Here is a 26,173-nt window from a genome sequence, read left to right as displayed (position 1 = left end):
GTACGGTGAAGATGTATAATAAAGCTTGTTGTGGACAAACACCTTTTTGAAATGTTCGATACTGCTAAGATTCAAGAGCTTGTTTTTAAAAAATAAAAATGAATAGAAAGAGAGGATATTTTGGTCTCCGCTTCTTTGCCAAGGCTTGGCCTTTGTGACTTGTTCTTATTCTTCAACAACAGAATAAAGTTAATGAGAGGAAGGTCTGAAGACGTTGATATAATTAAAGCGGATTTAATTAATGTAACAGCTATTTATTCCCATCAAAAGACTTTCAACGAAGTTGTAGCAAGCATACAAATACTATCAACAGAAGACTTCTTTGAAGGGAATAGTTGGCGTTTAGCTGATTATTGGTGTCTCTGGTCGTTGGTATCTCCCTTTCTCTCTTTCCCTCTCTCTTTTTCTCTTTCTCACTCCTCGCACTCTTCAACTAATTGCAAGTAACGTTACAACATGTCGATCGCTAGGACCAAGTACACGATTCTAATCTACCGTCGTTTTATTAGATTAGATTATACTGTCGTTATTAATTAGAACGCCAACTACTTTCGCAAGCTACTCGCACAGAAACGTCTATTCCTTTCGCTGAACGTCCACGTAGTTTTTCGAAAATTCCCGGGAAACTTGGACGTGCTGCTGGAAACTCGATTTCGAGAGAACGTGGTCGCCTTCAGGATTATGCCATTTTAAACGAACTTAAAGCGGCACATATCGATCGATAGTCAGAGGATGGGCGAGGAAGAGATAGACAGATGGAGGAATGGAAAGAGAGAGCTAGGCAGGGAATAAGTGAGTTCACAGTGGGTGGAGGAGGCGACGGATTCGCGTGACGTCTTTGACGGTGCGTCTTCGTCGACGACGAAAGCGTCGGAAGCTGCACGTCTTGAACAGAACGGCACCGAGCGGCACGCATCTTCAAAGGGGCCGAAGTCCTTTGCAATTCTAGTTCGCGTCATGTGAAATGCAATCATATTCTATTTCGAACGCTCGCAACTCGGCGAAGCGTATTCCGGCATCCGTTTGCCGAGCGCTATATGTACCCTTCGCATAATTGATTCATTGTTTCCGGCTGTTGCGATTATCCTTACTTCGACGATCCATTATTACGACTTTTTCAGCTATAATTTTAGAACGGAACGTGCAGAAGCGTTAAAATTAAATTTATCGTGGTAACTAACGTAACACAAAGGTTTCTTTTCACGGATTGTACTGGATGGCTAAGAGACTGAACTTCGCGTTCGTTGCAGACAAATGGTCTGCTCGTATTTATTTAAAAAATTGACGTATCTTAAATTTTGCTTGTGGTATTGGGATTTAAAATACCAATTTTTATTTTGGAACTATGAAATTTCTTTTATATGGACAATATAACTTAAATGGAAATTAGAAATGCATAAACATTCGCTGTTTATGATTAATTAATGAATTATCGTACAAGAAGCATCCTCTGATGGTAAAACTCTGAATCTCAAAAAGAAACGTAAGATACAGCGAATCAACGAAAAATTTAGTTTCCGAACCACAGAACGTAACACGGATCACACTGTTCGACGTTATCACGATCCTTGCGAGTTAAACGTAAGTACCTAGGCGAACGCCGTTCCTTGCATACTATCGAAACACCTTGCTTTAATTGTCGAAAATAACAGCATCCTCGCGAGCATCTGTTCCCTTGGTTGGTTAGACAGTTGGCGAGGAAAGAGGAAAAGAGAGAAAGTTGCGCGTGGCGAGCAGCTTTGCTACTTGATAAACCGTGTAGCTTTCCCGGGCTTTTCTTTGCTTCACCAACGACACAGGGTGATTTCCTTTCGGAACGTACCGCGCAAAATTCTAACTAGCAAAGTTTCTCGGCGACGCGACGGCGACGTGATAGTAAGAGGAAAATGAGGCAGAAGGGCGGCGAAGGGGGTGGACCAAGAGGTGGAGAAAGAGCAGTTGACAACTTTTTAATCTTCTTGGAATCTCATTGGATCCATCCGCTGGAACAACGAGGCGAAATTCGCGCCGTTGGCAAACAAATTTCGTTTGTCCGCCAGAATCACGTTGATACGCGATCTCCTCGATTTCTCTGCTCATCCTGCGAATAACCAATAGCTGCGAATAACTTCATTTTTTCTTCCATTCCCTTCCTTTCTTGTCGTTTTGCTCGCCTTATTTTATTGATTATAACGAGGTTGAAAATACGATCGAAGGGATCGTAACTACAAAACCGACAACTTCATTTTTTGGCAATCTGAGTAAATAAATCGAAACAAACAAGAAACAAACTTACTTTAATCTTCCCTCGTACACGAGAAAAGGAAAAAATCTTGTTTTGCGTGAATTTATAATTTAGAATTTATAATCTATTTTTTGCATTATTGCTGAATTAGAATTATTAACTACAATGAATTTTCTTGCATGGAGAAACGAATAGAACTGTTTCGAAGATTCTTTCAGATTCGTCAAATCTGAAACAAAAAGGTAGATCTTTAAGAAATCCCTAGAAGAGATTAATGTGTCTAATTGGTTGACTGAAAACGTTTCATTTCTCGTAATTTTTTATATCGAACTTTACAATTTTGTTCTCAATATTTCTTTCCCACGTGATGTAATTTTTATTTCTATAACAACGATAAATACCTTTGTTCGCTACGTTTTTAAAACACGATTTATTTTCTTTGTCTCGTGATCCATACTAATATGAATTCTACGCACGTGTTTCGTTCTAACGGATTTCCAACACCGTGCAATGTTCCTCGCTAACAAGTACCAGTCACTAAAATTTATATCTGTTGTTAGATCTGAAACGCAAGCAAACGGTGTAAAGTACGATGCAAGGCCAAACTTCGGGCAACAGAAACAACGAAATTTGCTTTTGAAGCAGGTGCAAGTGCCAAGTTTTTCACAAAAATTATGATCTGCGGAAATGGCACAACGTACAGATTGTTACTTTCAAAAAGAACGAATTATTCAACGTAAAGGTGCAAAATTATGTACGAATAATTCATGCAAACTGCAAACAATCTGTTGTGTAACTTTCTCTCGCGCGTGTCGATGACTCACCCGGAACAAAAACCAAATTATTCGTGTTTAAACAAAAGATAGATAAAAACGTAGTTACTAAGGAAAGAATAGCGGAATAAAAATTAATTTCAAATTCTATTCGCAAGTAATTATTCATAAATCTTTATTTTACAGTAATAATTAATTAAAACGATGAACGGTCCTTTTTAGTACCTTTTATTTTTTTATATTATAAGATGGCAAAAATAATATTACTAAAGATTAAGATAATAAAATTTCAGATAAAAATAATACACGATGCCGATAATATCATGGTTTGACCGTTTGCAATAATTTTCTCTGATTGTAATTATCTCCTGAATTAATTATTCGAGACAGTGAACACGAATGAGCGCATGCACGGAAAATTCTACATAATTCATTCGATTAACAGTTACTGCAATTTTTCTGTTATCTATCCGCAGCTGAGTAATGGATCGCCGAACGTGACAAACGTTTTTGTCGCGTAATTTATTACTCCGATTTCAATGAAAGCTCCCGAATATCGTGACGGTGTAAAAAATAGAACGGATATGAAATTTATAAAACTAGGAGATACCGATCTGTATGCGTGTTGTGCAAGCCATGATCGAGAAAGACTGTCACGTAGTTTCACGATCATATTATATATTTTTAAATTAAATGAAAAGTAAAATAAAAAATTCAAGAAAATATTATTAAAAGTTATGCGTAAATAGTTAGAAATTATGATATATAGCGTATGATGACATAAGAAATAATAATTACAGAGGAACGAGGGAAATGAAACGAATGATTAAAAAAAAAAAGCAAATTTATCATTTTACTGACAATATGTTTTTATTATGAATTTATACGATTTTACTTAAATTGTATTATCCAAATTGAACGTGATATTTTATGAAAATTTAAAGATATATCGTCTCTAGAATTATCAAACCGTTCGAAATGTTGATTTTATTGAATTCTAAATACAAACTGTACTGTATTTCTACTTGATTTTTATCGTATAATTTTAATCACAATTATTTACTTAACTTTATTTAAATTACATACTAGGTATTTATAATATCTGTATTAAAATGAATCTTTCAGCAATCTGAAATCTCTTTATTTCTCACTTGCTGAACAATTTTCAGAGCTCGTACACTTACAATCACTTGACATTAATTTCATAAACAAAGCAATTTCTAAAACGCGGAACAACGAGACGGCAAACGAAACGGATACAACGAAACGCTTTCGTTGGCCTTTTTCCCTTGTGAAACAACGTTGGTCGCGCGAAAATTTCAAGCGGAAACAACCCTCCGGCACCGCGCGCAAAGCCACGAAACGGAACGCAACGTAGAAACGCGGCACGTATACAGCTGTCCTAAAAAAATTCGTAGAAGCTCAGACTAACCGACGTTAAACTGGAAACGAGGCAGTTCGAAAGGTTAACTCGACTTTCATGGCCGCTTCGGCTCAAATACGAGCAACCGAAATAAACGAAGAGGGATGACGAAAAGAAGAAGCGCGAACGGTGAATTGTTACGAGCACATCTACGAATACTGCCTTTGGCTGAAAATCGTAGAAATAATTCTACGGTGAGATGAATCGTATAAGATGAAAAAACTGTGTAGAAACTTTTTTCGCAATTGACTTACGATCAGAAGAAGGCTGTATATACTATTAATTATTAATAGCAATATATTTAAGTCGTACTAGGCCAGTCATACTTTTCTGTAAAGTAAATTTGTTTTGCAGAATATTTTTTACAGGATGAAGCCAAACAACAAACGCGACAGAAGAAATAAACGATGAGAATTTTGCGATGACGCTGAAATAAAATTTGATTTCAAGCGTAATGGCAATTCTTACAGGTTTTGAGGATTTCGTGACGCTTATAAACGAGGTTACATTGTATATCTTAACGCAGTAACCACCGCTGACGTAGTACTACGTCTTTTCATGGCTAAAGCGGAAAGCCGCTAACGTTGTAGCGGTCCAGGGTTATTTTATAGAAGGCAATAACAATTTAACAACATACTGTAACTATAAAGGTGGATAGCATGAATGATGTCATATCATACTATTACATACTATCACACTATCGTCAAAGAAACGAATAGCGATATAAATCTTTGAATGGGAAGTTACTGCCTTTAATATTTTGCATTTATATAAGAAAAAAAAAATCAGAATTTGATATTTCATTATATGTAATTTTCGTGTATCTTTCGTATGACTTTTTGCTGTTAAAAATAGAAAGCTTACTTTTGAGCTACAGTTAATACATTTTTATTTAGCGTCTAATGTCATTTACGATCCTTTGTAACATTGCAACTCTATGACTTGGATGTTCAGTTTCTTCCGCTTGCAATTAGTTTATATGATATCTCGCGAACGAAATTGTTGTTTCCCGAGCGTATACTGTACATCTGGTATGGGTTAGGTTAAAAGACTTAGCGAAAAGTCGACAGTTTTATTTGTCAAGGTACAGAACCAAGTTCTCGGATATTACGAGAAAAGAAATGGCTAGAGGCGAGGAACTCGGTATCGAAGTTAGAAGTGCTGTCGTCACTGTACTTGCACAAAGTGGCAGAAGAAGGCGTGCGAGGCCAATTATCAGTGACTCTGAGAGCAAAGAAATTTCTCGTCTTTTTTTTACTCCAATTGTAAATAATAAGCAAATCGAACCATAATATTCGCAGACTCTTGTTACTTTATATCGTACTTTTTATAAATATCTCAGTACACGTTCCGCTGTTTTATAGTGTTATCGCGTTTCAAGCAAAACATATTTATATTAAAAATAATATGAAAATATGGTGACACGTATTACAGATAAAACGAAGCTATTCAACGAGCAAGTTCTAGTCGAAAAGTATATATATCCTAACGAGTGGATTAATTTCAATAGATTTAACAGTACGAACAGGAAAATTCTAATAAAATATCCTTAGTAATCCTTTAAATTCTTTCATTCGTAATAATTATTCATCATAACTTCAGTCAGCTTTCCGCAAATATTACCATCCATTGGAACACTTTTTAACAAACTTAAGTTTCATCAAATTTATTCCAACTACCGAAATTAGTTGCCCCGTTACTACAAACATTTTCTTCTTCTATCGCGACAATATTCCTGTTAAAATTGCAATGATATTAACGTTTCACGAAATGTAACGAAAAAATTGTAATTTCTCGAGACGTGCAATCCATTACTAGATTAATTGGTTTCCCTACAAGCCCTTGCTTCGAAACACGCACGCCTCCAACAACAGTTTTAACAACCCTTCGATCAACCCTATGTACAAAAACATTTTCTCAGAATCCATTAAAAGGTTTTCCAACGAGCCTCGTCTCAGCCGCGTACGTCCAGAAAATTCCGAAAATCCAATTTTCCTGAGAAAAAGCTGCGTCTTGGTCTTCCTTTCTAGAGAAAGATTTCCTCAAAAAATCCCCGTCTTCTCGATCACGGTGTACAAACTCGAGGTCCTCGACGTGCTACGTACCACCCATCAGCACCCAAACATCCACACCTACGTACATGTACTTACGTACTCACACATTGGCGCATACACATTAGGGAAAAAAGGAGAAAAAAAAAATGTATTTGCCGTCCCAGTTTGCCCCGGTTGGCATGGCAGGGCGAAAGCTCTTCAGTAAATCCAGCTTAAAGCAGCTGTGTAAACGTTGACCTATATTACAATCACGCCGGCTCGAGTGCTCGGCGACGCCATCGGTCTTTTCGAAGCCGCTACAAAGTAACTTCGTGGCCGCCTGGTGCACGTGGTCGACCGTGTGGTGTGCGTGGCGTGCAGTCGAACGCCTACGCGAACGCCATCAGCCTCCACCTTACTACTATTTACCGTGGTTCTTGGCAAAATTTCCACTAGCCGAGCACAGTCCTCTCTCGCTCTTCGCTTCTTCTTGTCGCCGCTCCTCGCTTTGCCTCGCTGATCGTTTCGCGATTCGACCACCGGAGAAACCCTTTTCAACCCTTCGCAACTCGGTTAATCGGTGCTCGCGTAGAAAATCCGTCGTATACAGACGAATGTTCATACAGGGTGTCTCTAGTAATTTTGATGCAATCAGCAAGAGGGTGGTTTTCACGTGAAAACGCAAGTAGAAATGAAATTGCTTCATACGACGAGTTTGTTAAGTATATGTAAATTTGGCTAATCTTGGACGAATAAACAATGGACAGCTGGTTATTCCAAATAAGAAAATAAACGAAAGCTGTGGAACAAAATTTGTGTAGAATTAATTCGATTCGTAGATAGTCGACAAATTTGCAAATTCGATTGTCTAAAAGACGAGACTTCAAGTGAGAAATTCTTCTTCTACGGTTTCAACTTATTTTCAAGTGTGAGGTTTCAGTCGATTGTCTGCTCTTATCTGGTTAGGAATTAGCCAAGTTCACATATATCTGACAGACTGAAGCTTCATTTTCTCGAAAACGAAACCTCATTTTCAACTCGTTTTTTTTTTTCCATCCAGCAGCAGCCAATTGCAAATTGTACCTGATTATTGAGACACCCTGTACACCCGTGTCGATGAGATCGACGAACGGATGGACGGATATTTTAAACGGGAATTTTTTTCACCTTCTGACGTTTCCTTTTATCTCTTTGCTTTGATTCCCTTCGGAAAGAGATACCGTAACGATTGGACGGAGTTTCATCTTGAGTTCGAGTCGAGAATCCAGGGAATCCGGTCGAACTAATTTGCCAGTTTTCGAGGGTTTCTCCTTTCGCCACGGATTTTTCGGATCACGTGGCCGAGATCGGTGCTCGAGTCATGTTTTGCTACCAGCGATCGATTTTGTTTCTGGAGTTCGACCTTTTTTTTTTCGTTCTTTAATGGGTAGCCAGCTGAATCGACGTTCGAACTCGCCTTTTTCTCTCCGCTAGCAAATATCCTGGATTAGACCTCGTTAGCTTTCTACGAGTGGAAATTAGAAGTTTAGTTTGTTAGCTAGCGACCTCTCAATCAAAAAGAGAGATAAATATATTTTAGTTTCTTCTTCCTTTATATATACGTATTACCAACGAACAAATACACACAATTAATACATTAATTTCTAAAAAAAAAAAAAAAAAGAAATGGCAAAATTATAGCGTAAAAATTTTGCGAGCAGTTATTTCGGGTTTAATAGAAAGAAGCCTTTAACTACGGTATACTCTAAGATACAAAGGCGAGGATTTTTCAACCTTACGCTGTTCCTCGAATTAAATCTCAAAGTATTTTTTACACTCAGCGCGCAATTATTAGCGAAAGATTGCTTCCTTTTTCGCGAAACGCGATAATACGAAACGTGGCGCGCGCATAACGAAGAACGGGTCTACGAAACGAACAAATTTTTATTTAACGCGTGGTATGTAGAGAGTGAGCAAGATGCGGATGGTCGATACTTGTGTATCGCGTGCCAAAGAATATTTGTTTGCGCGTCGGTCGCGATATTACTTGCGAGAGGTGCGCATAAAAAATAGCGGGCAGACGCGCGCAAAGAAAAATGGCACAACTGCACAAGTAAGTACTTCGCTTTACTCCTCCTCACTCTGTTATCTACACTCCAGGGGTTGAGTGGTAAAAGCGGGGAGACACTTAAAGGATTTACGGGTCTGAGAACTCTAGACCGCTCTTGGATTGGCTCGAAAGTACGAACTTGAAACCGAGTGCACGCTCGCCCCGGAAATGCTGGATGGAAAACGAAACGAAGCCAGAGAAAGGAGAAAAAGATCTGAAATCATCGTTGCTCGACGCGATCGAATTAATTCTAATTACACGGAGTGCTCGCTGTCTTTGGTCCGTGAACGATCTGAGAAAGCAAAAGATTAAGAGACAAATTTTTCTATGATTTATATTTAATTAAACAACGTTACATACATTTTTGTCTCCTGTATCGTTCGAGTAGCATCGATAAAAGTCACTAAATCTCATATAAATCAGAAAATTAAAAAATGACGATAACGACGATCGATATACAAAAGCGAAGAATATTAAAATCTCTAGAAAGTCTGAAGTTTTCTTATAAATGAATAAAAACTAGCAATTATAAAATAATAATAATCCATAATCTCAGTTATTCTTACAATTAAAAGAAAAACTAATCTTCCAACCCTGAAAAGATAACAGAACTCGGGAAGGGGGAAAAAATGTCGAAACCTTTCCACAAGAACCAAATATTTGAAACCCCGGTGTTCACAGTTGTAGGTTAAGCGCTGTTGTTTTCAAAGTGGAATCATAAAAAACCAATAAACTACAGCCTATAGTCGGACCAGTTTGACTATCGTTCGGAGGGGAGCAACTCTTTGCATCACTGGCATTGTTATGGACTCGAATACAAAGCTGTTTCCCCTTTCTTCTTACATGTCTGTCCTTCGACTCTGTCGCTATGGTTCTTCTCAACCCTCCTGAGTAGACCTCCTTCTGAAAGAGGGTGGAAAAACCGATACTGGATCGAAAATGATTAAATAGACAAGTTAACGAGATGAGGGCAAAGGTCGCGGTATATTCGATGGATCTTTTAATCGACGAAAACCCCATGGAAGTTAGATGATATTTTAACATCGGACGTTTTACCTGGTAAAATGAATGAATTTTCAAGACGGAAATGATTACCGAGCCGGTGCTCGTGAAAGAAGCATGCACGTCGGTGCTTAATTAATCGATTCACTTTGACGGCACACGCGTGCAAAAAACGTTGAGATGCTGTAAGGAAAGAGGGTCAACTTCTTTGCTCGGTAATAAAAGAAAAAAAGTTGCTTCGTCGAGGTTGCAATGGTTAGGCGGAAAAATTGCGAAATTAATGATTCGTTTTCAAGCGCAAAAATGCTTTTTCACGTGAGCATCGTTCGGTTGCTATATGGGACATTATTGGGAGAAAAGGAATGACATTTTTTCAGATTTTTCAATAAAAGCACCACTGGTAACAATTGGAGAAATATTAGGACGGAATTAGAATTTTATGCGACGAAATGGAAAATGTTTGAACAATAAATAGGAAAAAAAAAAGAAAGAAATACGTCTGATTTGATGCTTGTCGATGTACATATATAATGGTATATAAGTCGGCAACTCGATCCGTGATATTTTCAACAGGATGTTTATGAATATGTAGAATTTTTTGGACGATACTAGACATCAGGATAATGAAAAATGTTCATTTACACAAATATTGGATGAAGTTTATTCTTTAATTTACGAAGAATTTAATTTTCCGCTAAAAGGACTTATACGCTAGAAATTCGTCGTATGCGATGTAAACAAGGGAACTAAAATACAACAGAACCTTGATTGTTCTAATTAATTATGGCATACCCTGTTTGGATAATCGAAATGTTCGGCTAGTCGAATAACTTCGTTTTCATGTACAAGGGAATTTTTTATTTTGCAGTATTTTTTAGATATTGATATTAAACGCGAATAGCAACTTTTAATTATTGATATAACTATATTAATATTAATATATAATTATTAATATAAACATATATATATATATACACGTTGAAATTTGATTCTAATATATCGAGTTACATTTAAAATAACATATTTAATCGACTTACAATCTGTTGCTCTACTGTTATAAAGCAATTTCCTAAATATCTGATCCTCTATCAGGACATGGAAAAATATTAATTACTAATTACCGTGCTGTAACGTGATCGATCGCAAAACTGATGGAACACTCTCCGATAGACTAGGCCGGCAATTACGCGTATAATCGGCGTGCGTAATATTTTATTATGGATGGAAGGTTGGCAGAAGGTCGATAGAGGGGTGAGAAGCTGGCGCTTAGAGGGGTGGGCGTCGAACAGGAGCGGAGCTGAATGCTAAACACGGCTAGTCTGTTACGTGTGGTTGCAGTTTGGCTTCTTAATGAAAACCAGCGGCATGGAAACGTCAGGTTTGGTTTACCCTGCAATTGGAAGCACGTCTCCTTCGAGACAGGCGTTACCGACGTCAAGAGGAAAGGCGATGCAAGATATAGATTTACCTACCTTAATTTTCGACACTTTAACTCGTCGCTTAATGCCACCTGACCCTTTATGCTGTTCGTGATAATCATTGATCTATGCATATAATCTTTGCTTCTTCTCGAAGGATAGACGAGAGGCACAATGTAGTAGCAACAGTGTTTTTGTAGGTGGAAATCTAGAGATGAAGCGTGATTTTTTAAATGGAATGTTCACAGTGTTGTATAATAGAATACACATTTTTCACAGTGCACGATTTTCCGTTCAAACAACGAAATGAATTTGATTATGAAGCATTGGACATCCTACTTAAGGAATCAAGACTGATCCTTATCTCCTAACAAGAAGTTATTGCTACTGTATCTTCCTTCGCAGGCATACGACTCTTGCGAATCATTTTTGTACTTATTGCTTGAAGTAATAGCGGTAATTGAAATTTACAGAACCATACAATGGAATACAGCGTATATGGTGGAATTACTCTGTTAAATGGAAGATGGAACCTTGGAAAATCAACTATTGTATAAAAACAATAACCAATTTTGATTAAAACTTTCGAAGATTTTGTAAATTTTACCAATACCTACATACAAAAAATTCAAAAAACATTGAAGGAACAAAATAATGTAGGGATCACACTTGCTTAAGATTTAGTAGACAAACGTGTCTGATTTATCAGACATATACTACTGCGTTCGACATTACACACGCTGTACTGTACGCCCGTATATCTAACAATTTTCTATCATCCTGTACTATATCAGTGCAGCTAAAATACGTCACAATCTATTCCTAACCAACTCGAATCCCCATTTCCTTACATTTATTCACCGGTCTAATGGAGGCCGCTCTCCAATCAGTTTTAAACACTCTCTAAACTCGAGGAAGCATCGGGAAAATAGATTAAATCGATCGGACACGTGTATGGTGGTAGAGCTTTCGCGAAATCCCTTCAGAATCTAGACTTCACAGCCAAACTTAGATCAATTCGAAACAGACCTTGATACTTTCGATATAAAATTAATTGTCCTCCTCGTATTTAACTAGAAAATCCCCTAAATAGTTACAGTAACAATCCCCAACTAATCAAGAAGAACAAGTAGACATTCAAGAAGCCATACGCCAATCCAAGAAAACAGCAACCACCTGTATGTTACAGAAAAGTCACCCTAGATACGACCACGTCAAACATACCTAACAAACCACCCTAACCAGCCCCTTAATTTCTCCTTCCACTGCTCTTACACCCCAGACGTTATATATATCCCTTCGCTCGATCAACTCTACATCAAACAGTCACCCCATAATGAGTCCGTAATGTCACGAAAACAACGGAAACCGACAGCGACCTCGGCCACGCTAGTTTGCGTCGCCGAGAATTCCAGCGCAGGTGCGTGTTGCGTGTTATCGACTAGCGATAAACGGTCGGCCAATACATCGATGGAACATCTACGAGAGCCAGTATAGGGGTAAGTCTGATGGCGCGGCTGCGGCCGCCAACGATCAAAATGGATGTTCGTGCCGATATCGTAGCCCTTCGCGTGCTCTAGCCACCCAATTAGCTCCCTCGCAACAAGCAGCCACCCTCTGACCGACGATCACCGAACTTCTACCCTCCTTACTGCAATTCAGGAACGATCAACGTTGCTGGAAACACGGAAAGGAGCTGGTAAGTAGAATTCTTTTGTGGGGGTGAAACGGAGCAGATGGATTACCGCTATAGCAATAAGGATAATAGGGATATTTAGCAATAAAAACATTTAGAGATCCTACCGTGAGTTACATATTTACGAACGATTCTGCGGAAAGAGTATCTGTAATTAAATTTTTCCTTGGGGCGAATAGAAAAGAAAATTAGTATTTTTGTTTAACTCGTAGGTTTACGGTGAACAGTTCTAATTTTGATGCTTTAATTTGTTCGCGGTAGATTCTGCGTGCTACTTGTTCCATTCCTTGGATAGTATGTTATTTTAAATTTACAAATTGGGTGATTGTAGAAAAATGACGTGTAAAGAGTGGATTGAAGGGTGTGCGTGAGCTGTGAGCTTTCGTGGAAGAGTAAAATAAATTTTAAACGATTGGTATAAGAGAAAATGAGAGATTAGAAATTCTGGTGCTAATGTAACGAATCCTCGTAACACGGCAAAAATGATATACATAATTAATCGCAATTAATTCCATTATACTGATACAGGTACAACAACGATCCATAGAATCGTACATATTTTTAACTTGTAGGGCGTGTGTCCACTCTCGCAAAAATACACGTATTTCAATCGTATTTCAAAAAAATGGGTTCTATTTTTAACGGATATTCAAGAATAACCTGCACCCTGTGAACACCTAGTTGCAACGACGTTCGTCCTGTTTGATCCAGGCAGGCACGTACGTGGCCGACCAAGCTGGAGATATACGACGAACGAATATCCGGAAGAGGCGGTCTGAAACTTTGGACTTTGTCCATCGTGAAGGGAGAACGAAGTGCCCCTGTCTCTATCGTAACGCGCTGCTGCACGTGCACGCTGACAAACAGGCCTTCCTCTAGGGCCTAGTGACCGATGGGGCTCGGAGTATAAACTACGAGATTGAGGAAGGGTTATTCTCCAAGGGGATACAGCGACAATGCTCGAAATCGTAACGTTTTACGGGAAAGATCAATGATGATGTATTTCAAGATCGTTAGACTACAGTTCAAAGTATAAAATAATTCTTTAATTATCGAAGATTATAGAATTTGTGAACAATAAAATTCCTGGAATTATTGTTAATTATACGAACATGATTATACGAAGATGATATATATTACCGAAATTGTGCCATAATCATAAACTGCTTCAGATACGAAGTTAAAAATTTTATTAATAAAAATGATCAACGTTTAGTTACATTGTATACAGCTTTTCTATATTTGGGATATAAATATAAGGTTGCATTTTGAGGAATAAATATCTTCGAATAAATCAATCACTGTGTCTAAAATATTGGCAATTTTTGTGACAAGTTAAGTCGTCTTTCCAGATAGCAGGTTAAAGCGCGGCTTTAGCCATTATTATTTATATGCAAAGTAGAAAAAGTAATATATATTGAATTTTATATCGAAGTAAAACTACACCACTATTAAAACACTTTGTACTTACATTAATAACCATCTGCTCAAACTATCTCAAACTAATTACTTGATATATATTCTTCCTCTATTATTTTATACATATCATAATACCAAATATTCATTCTATTTCAATGTATTATTTATTGTCAATTTATTTTAAACTTATAATTTTTTAAAGTTATTATTAAAACAAATGTGAATTTATTAAAAATAGAATAAGAAATGTACGAATGTATTTGAAAATTTATTAAATTCTACCTTAGAACGACGGATGAACTCAACTTAAACTCGCAGAAACAAATCTTTCTCCACTATCGAGTGACATCGGAAACAAGTTGCGATAGAGAATATTCGTGGAGAAATGGATAACTTTGATATCGGAATCTCAGACGAGAAAAGCGTTGACGAGGGTAAACGCGGTAAAGGAATGGCCGTTAGTCGAAAACGGAAGACACGCGCATGGGACACGCGAGATTCTCTGCTAACGAAACTAATTTTATTGTCGTCCACTTATTAAGATCAAGACGGGGAAACTCGTCGACGGACAGACTGTTGGCATAGCGTTGCATAAGGAGCAACGAAGGGTCTCTGGTTAACAATGTTTTAGCGTCAATTTACTTACCGTGGCTGCCATGGAGAGATGAGGGGCGGCTCGGACGGCGGGATCTGAGGCTTCACTAAGCGAGCCATAGCCAACCGGAATCTGTACCGCCTTTGGACATTCTGCAACAGAAATTTATTCCTATAACACGCTTTATCCCATCGTTCGATGCTATTACAGCCATTGTTTGTTTGGGACGTAAAGATTTCTGTTAGAATTTAATCTTGAAGTTAAGATTAACAATCTTTGGAAGACACAATGTTTATGTTGAAATAATATTCAGTGATGTTTATTAAACAGAACTACAGAACCTGATGTATATAAGCGAGTGATATAATTAACAACGTATACAAGAATTGTTGATTGTTGGTCAATTACTTTCAGACTAGACTTAGGTAGTAACCCATGATTCCTTAAATACTTTGAACGTCACTCTCTGTAGAGTAATGAGTATGACCTGTGTAAGTGTCCTGTTCAAATGCTGTGTGGGTGCCTGTGTAAGGGTACTTACGCTTATGCGTGAAATATCGTTGTATTCCAACAATTTCTTTCTTGAAACAACAGTCGTCATATCAAATATTATTCGTCCACTAATGTCATAAACGTCATGACAATTATATATTAAGTTGTCCGAAAAGTGTCTTTCTTTTACAGACACGTCTTTTACAACAACGCATCTTTATACAAACATGAAACCTAATCTGTCAAACGTTGTGATCTTTATTTTGATAGGACAAAATGGATCATACGTAATTCGATAAAGTAATATAAAACGGAAAATGTTGCGCACTCACTATTTTCTTAAAAAGAAACTTTTCGGGCGATCTAATAGTTGTGAATTATCAGGATGATTAATATTTACTTAAAACAAATATGAAATACATATTATTTCTCTCCATACTTTTTATTATATAAAGATTCCTTCTCAATTTTCCGAAAATCAATATCTTCCATTACAAACAATAAAATTATTCCAACTCGTAAATCATAACTCCATTGTTAGAAAAATAGCAAAGCAGATAGAAACGCGTGTCATGTCTACGCTTTCGAAAGGAATCACTCGTGTCATCCTTGAAACGTATCTTCGTCGATCTTCAAGCGATCCTTAAACTCCTTTTCCACCAAGGACGTCTGTTTTTCAAAATGAAAATGAGGTATTACACGGTCGTTGCTACACAGGGAGGTAAGTCAATTTCGGAAATTCGAATAGCAATGCGGTCCAGGAGCAAGTTGAAAGCCAATCGTAAACTAATTGCAGCTAAATTCGCCCAGCGTAATTACGCGTTTTAATTTGAAGCCTCGCGAAAGTGCTCTTTCTCTCGTTCTCTTTCTTCGCTATCGTTGTCCTGGCGTAACCAGCGTTCCTTCGTTTCTCGCGCTCTTTAAAAGGGGCTGTATTTTAAGCTAGCCAGTAATTAAAAGAATTACATCTTCGTTCGCTAAGGTAGCGAACTGTCGCGCCACCAAGACGTGGCGGAAAATGGGACGGTCACGAATTTTAATCCTTCGTTCGTTGGCGTCTTAATTGAACACGTTCGCCACACGTAAAAATCGGGCTTATTGAATTTTAACTTGCTCTCGCTTTTCACCGATCCAGAATAACACTTTTGGCGAAACATTTGCGATCAACGATGATACCTTTATATTACGAAAAATTCTATCCTAAAATTCCGCTGCTATGAAATGTTACGATGATTGATTCTCTTCGAGTATTGTATACTTCAAATACGAAGTATACAGCCACACAACAAAATGTATCAGCTTCCGATATTCTGCTTACTGTTCACATGATCTTTCGATAGCACCATACAAGCCTCCAATTTTCAAATTTTCGTAGATGAAACGAAATTACAAGTCATATGGGGACTTTGTTTACCTTCAATCGCGTAAAATACTATTAGCTTGTGGCCGGACTTAATCGTCGCATTAAACGTACTAGAACGAATTCCAAACGAAGAATTGATTCCTGACACAAAAGACCACGGTTTCATTACAAAATGAAAAAGATGAGATTGAAAAAGATAATACGTTCGTTCGATTAACAGTCGGTAATTAATATAACATGCAGGTAATTTTATTTGAACAATTCTTTAATACCGTGCCATTGCAATAAAGTTACAGAACAGTTTGCTCGGTGAATATTTAACGAGAAAATCGTTAGACGCAATTAATCGCTGTTTAAATAAGACGCTGAGACAGGTAAATATCGACTCGTGTATTAACTAAAAACATGCAACCTAAAATCCGATTTGTCTGTAACTTCGCCAAGTTGCGGCTTCCCGTAGATCTTACAGCGTACAAGCTGAAGTTCTACCTGCCTCGTCAAAACTTAATATACTGTTCACGGCCAATCAAACTTCCAGATCCACTAATACCCAAGTCAAATATTTCGCATGAACGTTGCTGCTCGCAAAACAGTATTTAGGTCTAGAGATGGCCAAATTAATTTTCCGATCATCCACCAAAAAGATTCAAACTTTCTTCCGATAAATCTAATAATTCCGATGAACATTCACTATGCGTCGACTACATACACACGCAACAGCACCCTGCGCTCACAGTCAGCGGATCACCTAATCATTCCGCATTCAGGCATCCTCTGTATTTCAGCGCGAGCAGTCGCAACCGGTCGACACGGCATTATCCAGCCAGTACGATTCGCGCGACATCGAGATCGTTCTCACCCCAGCGTTCTCCAACGCGGCGAGTTCGATTTCGAGGGAGGGCATCGGTGTTCCACTCTGCTTCTTCCCCGCAGGAACCCCCTTTCTCCCCTCTTTCCACGACTGCAACCGTGCACCGTTACATGCGTATGCAAATTTATTCTGGCTATGCGTCCGTGTGCGATCCATGCTGTGTCCGGCAGCGAGTATACGTCTACACGCGCGCGACTACGCGTACATCTACAGAGGCACAGGCTTCTCGCGCTTGTTGTCGGTGCAGCGTAGAGGGTCATAAATTAAATGATGTAAATGCTCTGTCCACCCTCTGTCGTAGCGAGGAGAGACGACGCACGAGTTGTCTCCTTCTGTCGTTAGCTGAACGTCTCTCTCCCTCTCTCTCACCCTTTCCCTCTCTCCCTCTCTCTCTCTCTCTCTCTCTCTGTCTGTCTTGCTCTTGTTACATCAACCCCTGAGTGACCTGGACGATCCACGCTAACCCCTAGCCAGACCCCTACTGACTGATTATAATTATCGGGGCGTACCCTGCGGCTCGCCTCGCATGGATGAAGAGGAAAGATAATGGCCGAGTGCCATTGATTCGGATGCGCCTAACTGCCGTCGAATTGTCGTAAGTGTTCACCGCGGGTGTGATTCTTCCGCGACTCTGATTGAATGGTACTTTGATGGGTAGTCCGTTGCTTGGTATATTGTATATAGTTGGCGATATATTTTATTTGATATATTTTATGAAAAATGATAAAAGAGTGAAAAGTAAAGCGTAGAAAAAATTTATCTTTGATAAACACTTATCGTTTTACTCTACCGCGTCGATAGTTGTAGAGGAAGTATACTTTGAGAACTGAATAAGAAATACTCGGATGATTGGATATTTTTGTATATTCTGGACGATACATTTAATAATAAGAAATATCGACGTTTCTGTTGGTTTAAATTATTAAATTCGTTGATGGTTCTCGTAATATAATATATTATTTTAGACTTAAGTGTTCAAGGCTCGGTCTTTCATAGGAAATTGATATCTTAATTTCGAATACGTTGATCAGAGGAGAAACTAGATCGCGATTCTGTGTGTGTTATCGTATAATTTGCCTCGCAGCAATGAAATACGTTGCCATAGTTTTCGTATAGAATCTCATTAGGAGAATCGATCGTAACTAGAAACAATTGTGCGGCTGCCCACGTACGGTCTGCCTTGCGGTGAGAATTATATCCACTAAATATGTTTAAATGTTAGGATCTTTGTATTATTTTCAAAAAGAAAAAAGGAATATGTAAGCGATATGTGCACGCATCAAAAGTATTTTCACAGAACGAACTAAACGATAAAATAAAATAACGATAGAAGAAACGACGTTCCTTAGAGAACTCTTCAGTTAGAAAACATAATATTGTTTCCGAAATTATCAATAAAATGTTGTGAAAAATATTAAAATAAAAGAAGATAACGAAAAGGAATTTGTACAATACTCTGAGCAATTATTTATCAAATAAACTATCTATGTTGTATCAAGTATTCCATAATGGGATACAGAAAGACGATGAACATATAAAAAGATAAATATAGACAGGATTTTCGTATAGCTTCGCTATTAATAAAATCCGTTCTCCCCTTTTAATACTAATGTTTGCTTTCAATAAGTTTGAAGAGAGATCTGTCAGTCGTTGAGTAATGTATTCAATAAAATTCGGCAGTATGCAAATCTGAAAAGCTTTCGGCGGATCTCTCACAAATTCGACAGTGTTCCAATCCACTCTGCGATTCTGCCTTCCTTCTTTTCAATTCGATATCCGATTCATCGGAAATAACCAGCATCAACCTTTATTCAGACGCTCGCTACAAATTGCTCGTTTTCTCTGGTACTTTGCTCTAATCTTACTCGATGCGACACGCTCCTACAATATTTATACGATAATCGACCGCTTAAGCAGAATTTCGCGTTCTTATATTGTACCGTGTCGTTAAAAGTATGCTCGCTATTAAACGAACAAACAATAGATATCAAACTACTTCATTTTTCGAATAACATTAATCTATAGATCATATATCTATGTTGGAATACAACGATATTACACGCATAGACACAAATACTCTTATACAATGACACCCACACAGGCATTTGAACAGGACACTTAAACGGGTCGTACTTATTACTGTATAGAGAGTAAGGTTCAAAATATTTAAGGGATCATGGGTCCCTATCTACAGTCAATCTGAGAGTAACTGGCCAACTGTCAACAATCCATGAATTCTTTACCTGCATACTTTGTTAATTATACCATATCACTCGCTTATATACATTTGGTTCTGTAGTTCTGTTTAATAAATATCACCGAATATTATTTTAACGTAAACATTGTGTCTTCCGCAGATTATTTATCTTAACTTTAAGATTAAATTCTAGCGATCTAATAATTTTCAAACAGTATTTCTGACAAACAATTTCTTAAAGTAATGGCATTTAGTAGAGTATTTTATCTACGTACTTATATAACAAAGAAAAGAATCTAGCAATCAGAATCAATCGAGTGTTTACATTGAAAAGTAATTTTCACACACTGATACGAAGCATTACATTTTATCTGTAACATAATCTAGAACATCACATTTTGTTTCCAGTCGTTATACTACATTAACATTTATAATACTTGGAATAAACAAAGCGTCCGTTTCGCTTACAATTAACCAAGTATGACCGCGTCAACATTTGCTAAACCATCGTATACCACGAGCATCGCTAGCAAATTCCAAAATATTACACTTAAGCGAACCATTAACCTCGATTTCGCTCGTCAGTATCAACGATCATGGCGCAACGACCACGAAAACCCGTATCAGATTCATTCGTCGGCGCTAAAGCGCAGTTTCGAAACGAGTTGCCGTCGTGGCCGGTATACAAGAACACTTTTGCAGCATCAAACGGGCTGCGCCATAATTTCGCGAACACGGCAACACGTCCGCTCTAGCAGAGTACAGTTTTACCGTGGCGCAAACTAGCGTCTCGTACGCGGCGAATGACCGCTTTCATAGTGATAGACACGCAACAGGCCATCGACGTTCCCGTGTTACGTCGTAGCTTGGCGGGCTTTCACGCCTTTAACGTCGTCGTAACTCGTCGCGAAAAACTCAATTATCCGACCGCGAAATACCTGAACCGATAACGGAACGATAATGCAGCGCGAGCTCAAGTGGCTATCAATTATCGTCTCATTATCATTATCATAGCCGAGATCTCGTTAAAAGCGATAAAAAGTATACGGAATTAACGTGCTTCGCGTATCGATCATACGATGTATCGAGTGTTCGCTGGTGTTTGCGACGATTGTGAATTGTGAAAGTTTGTGCAGGTTTATCGTATATATTATGCAGAGGCTTTGTGGTGAAAAGGAAAAGATTTAATTTTTCAGATGGAATTTGTGAAAAATGAAAGTTGGCGTTGGAGGTTTCACGATAGAGAAGAATTTGAAAGGGTAAGGATACTTACGGTGAAATTTGTACGAGATTTGCACATTTTTCGGCATACTTGTTACGCTACTAAAAATTACAATAATAAAGAAAGATAGGGATGGACAACTTTTTGGAAGCTTCAACGATGCAAATTTTTTAGCGAACGGTAAGAGAATAGCGACGGTAGAACAATACGGAGATGTTATTTAATATTCGATAATTATGATAATAAATTCATGAATAACTTGAATCTCCAGTTACAGTGGCAAGATAAAGGGAATTTTAATTAACAAGATACGTATACATGTACGGGGAAAATATTGAAAATATTTATATGAGTTTAAGAAAAATCAGAAGGAGGTAAATAAATGAGAGTCACTGAGAGAAGCTTCGTAAATAACACAAGGAAAGCACGTAGAAAACGAACAAAAATTCACAAAGAACAAATCGCGAAAGAAATCATTAAAACGAAAGAAATTCAAAAAGAGGAACGAACTACGATTGCCGACTTAGTTTCGAATGCGTTCACGGTGAAGAACGACGACGCTAGTATTCGCTATCTCACCGAGGAAAAATGGCTGTGCTCCGCGCTTTTACGCTTAAACGTCTTAAATACGCGTCGCAAAAGAATCGTCCGGTGTTGTCCCATTTCTATCTGTCGGGACGCGTCTCTCGTTTCCACCCCCTCACGTTCACAACCCCTTGCCACACCTCCGCCACTTTTATAGACCTCTCTTTCTCCCACGGAGCTTTAATCGTGCGATTAAATTACATCTCTCGCGAGGAAGACGTACTGCCGCGTGGCGGTTCACGGCAGAACGAATTTACCCTGTCTTTTACATTCGTTAAGCTTGTTCCACCGCGAAGACTTAATTAAACGACTGGGCGAGTCGCCCGTGGACCGTGTGTATTTATCCTTTGAACGGAGGGACAATTTTATGAATTACCTTCAATTATTTTCCCTCGGCGCTCTTGCAACGTACGCGAACTACGTTTCGCGGAAGATGGTCGAATTATACTTACGTCGATTCTTGCAATTAGCCAGTAGTTGGTTCCGTGTTCAAAGAACTATGAGATTATGCAATTATTAAAATTTATTACCCACGAGTACAGTAGAAAGTAGAGCCCTTTGTACTTGACATCACAGACACAGGCAATCTTGATAAAGGGATAATTATTTCTAAATCGACCACTCCTCTAATTTTACGTCATCTTATTCCACTTATCTCCACTACAGACTCCCAAAAAAAATGAAATAGAAGAAATACAAAATTCCGAAGCTGCAAACAATTCTAGAACTTGAAAGAATGTCCAGTTGTACGCTAAGAAATATCACCGTCCCATCAGCAAGTTAAAGTTCAATTTAAAGCATCTTCCCTCTATCGTTCCTTGCTTATCGCCATCTGCGAAAGCTTCGTCACGCAAGCCCATCGTCCGTCGACCAAACAAACGCAAAAACGCGTCTATTAACGTATCATCCTCTGCTGAGCGATCTCGCCAGACATCGTTATTAGCGTCACGCGTACTCTAAGAAGAAGCTCCTCAGAAATCCAATCGAGAAGGAAACGACGACGTCGTGCCGAGGAAGCCGAGTGGAGCTGTAGAGGGAGGCGGTGGATCGAGACGTTACCCCTCGCCCCCCGACGCAACTAAAATATCCCAGCAAATAACTCGAATTCTATCTGGATTTCCATCGAGCGGATCGAAGCAGGTAGGCGAGTACGAAAGGGTGGGTAGAGTGGCGTGGAAGCGAATCGTGGAATTCGCGGTAAAAGAACGAGAAAGCCGGCTGCTTACGTATTCGATCACGTAAGTACACACTGAAGAAGGAAAAGGGAAGCAAGCGGGCGAACGATGATCGTACACGCGGCTCTGTAGAGACGTCGTTGGCGCACACATTCTCCAACAAAAAGAAGAATATAAGCGTGAACGCGCGCAAGATCGTATTGGTTTGCGCTAAGCGGCGTCGAACGGCGAGAATCAAAATCCTGGATCGCGGTGGGCAGGGTCGCGCGTGGAATTTTAAACGGTCGCGGAGACAGGGATACGCGGCTAGGGCCGGAAGCGGGAACAATTTGTACCGGTCTTTCGAAATATACGAATAATCGCGGGCCGCATGCCAATGGCGGGAAATATTTCCGGCGAAATCCCGGTGCTTTCCCGCGCTCTGTCACCGCTCGTCCTCTTGATCCTCTTCCTCTTTCGTTATTCTCCTCTTTTACAATTTTTCTTCCTTTCTTCTCCTTCTTCTTTCCTTCGTCTTTGCTCCGCGCTTTTTACACGCCGCGCCCCGACCAGCAATTGAATTTTAAAATTCGACACCGCGACGAATTTTATTGTTGCCGGGGAATCGCGCAAATTGATTTAACCCTTGCGCTTGCTTCTCTCTCGGTTCTCTTTCCGGAAGCGACGCTTTTTTACTTCACACCCGGAATGCTAATTGGTCGTGATGGAACTCGGCGATTGTGTAAGTGATAATTGAGGCAAGGTGGAATTACTTGGCCCGATTCGAGGGTAATTTTTGACCGACTGATGGTTTTTGCTCGTTTTTGCGTTATCATTTAGAAAACGTAGGAACTGAGAAGATTTTCTTCTCGGTTCGTTACTTTTGCATCAATTTTGTTACACTGTTCTATAGGTAAAAATAGTCTCGTTATCGTTTGTCGTAGTCTTAACAAAACTTCTCGAAAAGGCGCTAGCGAAAAATTAAATATTTTTACAATCCTGTAAAAGCTATTATACTTGATTCATCATCAACAAAAAAAAAAAAAAGAAAAAAAATGGTTTTTCAAGGAAATACTCGTGAGATTGTTAGACGAAAAAAGATCCAATTCTCGTTAAACCTTCCTTAACTTTCGCTGTGAATTTTCCAAACAATTTGATATAAATATTCATTCGATCAACGTTGTTCGTTATTCTGATACGATACATTCGTCGGCATTTTCATGTATCCTCGAAATACGAGATATCATCAACGAAATATATCGAAAAATTGTGCTCTTTGGTAAAGAATTCCTTCGCGCACCGTGAACGAGCTGTTCACAGACATCAGCCTTTTCATCCAGTAAAGATGCTGCAACTAAATTCTTTATGCACGCCAGCTACGTTACTTCGACGCACGCAGTCGTGATCGTACATCAGCGGAACGCAGTCTTTCCGCCTTTCCATCTGGCTGGCGAACGTGTTCAATAATATCTCGCCCAATTTCACCCGATCCTTTGCACGCTTTGAAAACACGCGTCTCGCTACTCTCTGATCTTCATCGTCGACACGACGCGCGCGCCGCCGGGCATCAGCCAATCCGACGTATCGATATTGAAACTTGTTCCCCTTCGTTCGAACCTACATCACCTCACCTTTTTTCCTTTCTTCGTCTCGAGTTTGTTGAACTTTCGATTTTTTATTCTACGCAGTAAGCAACTAAATTTTAGTCCCGATTTTTCTAATATTTTATTCAACATTATTATTCCTACCACTGAAAGCCAAAAATCTGTGTATCGATGGTATTAATAAAAGACATTTAAAAGTATCAACGAACTATAGACAACGACATCGAGAAACATTTTAATGGACGATCGGGAATATCTTACAACGATAGAATTTACCAAGAAAATATAAGGAAAGTACTTTTTCATCAAATTTCGAGGTATGATCGAAGTAACAGTGATGCAAATTTCAGTATAATATTCTTTACGAATTTATTGAATCGCGATTAATAATAGTAAGTTCATGATTGAGTCTTTTACAATTTCCCGATTATATTTCATTTTAATATAGCTACTAGTATATAGAGTATAGTATTGTAAGAGAGAAAGAGAAGAGAGTTAGAATCAAACTATGTTCGTACTTCGTTTGTACTACTTAGTAGATTCAGACTCTACTAAACTCAAACTTCTTTAGAGCGCGTAGACAACAAATATCTCGCAATGTACATACTTATAATTAACATCTACTGTACCCAATATTCATACATAACAAAATAGACGAAATTTTTACGATTTTAAACTTCAAAACCCTCGCGCTGTTTACAATCGGCTCTGTCGATCAATTTTAAGACTCGATAGTTACAAAAAAAAAAAAGAGAGCACGGCAAAAGAAAATTCAATGGAATTTGAAGATAAATTAAAAAAATCGTGCGCGCTACCGATGATCGAGGGACAAAAATGGCCCATTTTTTACATTCAACGCACAGCAGAACGAACATTTATAGAATGTACGTGGCTAGAAATGCCTTCAGCGTTCCAGAACTCTATTATCACCCATGACGGGGTCATAAGACGAGAAGTTAGTGAGAGAGGGAGATAATACCGAAGGGAGTAAGTCGTAGTTTACACGTGAAATCCAACCCGTATGCCGACGTAATCGAAATGAGACGGGGACCCCCATGTACCCCATGGACAGGATTGATGGACAGCCGGTGGTCCGTGACGTGACCACCTGACATTCTTGTCCGATCGGGCTGACATGCCCCAGGGATCATGCATGCGAGTTTCGTGCTCACGTAGCAAAACGTCTACTCCGATTTTCCGCCATCCACCAAGTGTACAACCGAATCTGCGTACTGAAATTTCGTCTAATGTTCGTCTACCCGCGTTCATTTAAAATCTTTGTGCGAGATTTTCGGTATCTTATCGATAGAGATTGTAATTGAAGACAATCTAAGTCTTCTATGACGGAAATCTTCCTTTGCTCTGTGATAAAAATTGTCTTTTGTCAGTTTACTGATAGTAGCGATACATTTTTTCGATTACTGAAACATAGGACCAGTTTTACAGAAAATAAATATATTTAAATTGAACAAGTTTAATTAATTAGTAACTTACAAAAAGCACAGTGTCGCGTACATCGAGTATGAAATTATCAAAGATGATCACGTTTTTACAAAGTGTATTAGTTGAAAGTGACTGATACGTGAATGCTTTCTGTTGCTATTTTATGTTAAACAAAAATCGTGAAATTGTGAATTATGTTGAATAAAGTAAGTAAAAGGAAAAAATAATAAGTTACGGATATTTCACTAATTCGAAGATTCTACAAATCAGATATAGACAATTCTTCTATTAAAATAGCAGACATTGAAATCCTTCCAAAAATAATTCAAGATAAATAATCTGAATACCAAGTAAATCTCTAAACAAAGTCCAGCAATAGAATCCCACCAATACATCTATCGTTTCTCGATCTACGTGAAAATAACGTACGCTTAGCTCCTTTCAAAAAACAACATCAAATCCAAAAAAAAAAAAACCTGTATAGTTCTGACTACAATTCTGAAAACCTGACGACTATAATTCCTAATAAACCGCAACGATAAAAATCCATCAAAATTCTTATGACCCCGA

General features: G+C 38.5%; 1 protein-coding gene and 1 long non-coding RNA gene across 4 annotated transcripts in view; one reads left to right on the top strand and one right to left on the bottom strand.

The window, feature by feature from the left end:
• LOC139992028 (uncharacterized) overlaps window positions 1-26,173 on the bottom strand; it is a 513,816-nt gene that overhangs the window by 462,435 nt on the left and 25,208 nt on the right. For all 3 annotated transcript variants that reach the window (XM_072012473.1, XM_074111956.1, XM_074111957.1), the window contains exon 3: window positions 14,724-14,824. In XM_072012473.1, coding sequence (XP_071868574.1) covers window positions 14,724-14,735 — 12 coding nt within the window. In that variant the 5' untranslated portion in view covers window positions 14,736-14,824. The remainder of the gene's footprint in view (window positions 1-14,723; window positions 14,825-26,173) is intronic.
• LOC139992084 (uncharacterized) overlaps window positions 1-26,173 on the top strand; it is a 125,393-nt gene that overhangs the window by 96,128 nt on the left and 3,092 nt on the right. The gene's annotated exons all lie outside the window — the stretch shown is intronic.

The sequence above is a fragment of the Bombus fervidus genome, chromosome 11 (assembly GCF_041682495.2).
Source record: "Bombus fervidus isolate BK054 chromosome 11, iyBomFerv1, whole genome shotgun sequence".
Taxonomy (NCBI): domain Eukaryota; kingdom Metazoa; phylum Arthropoda; class Insecta; order Hymenoptera; family Apidae; genus Bombus; species Bombus fervidus.
This window is presented reverse-complemented; position numbering and strand designations above follow the sequence as displayed.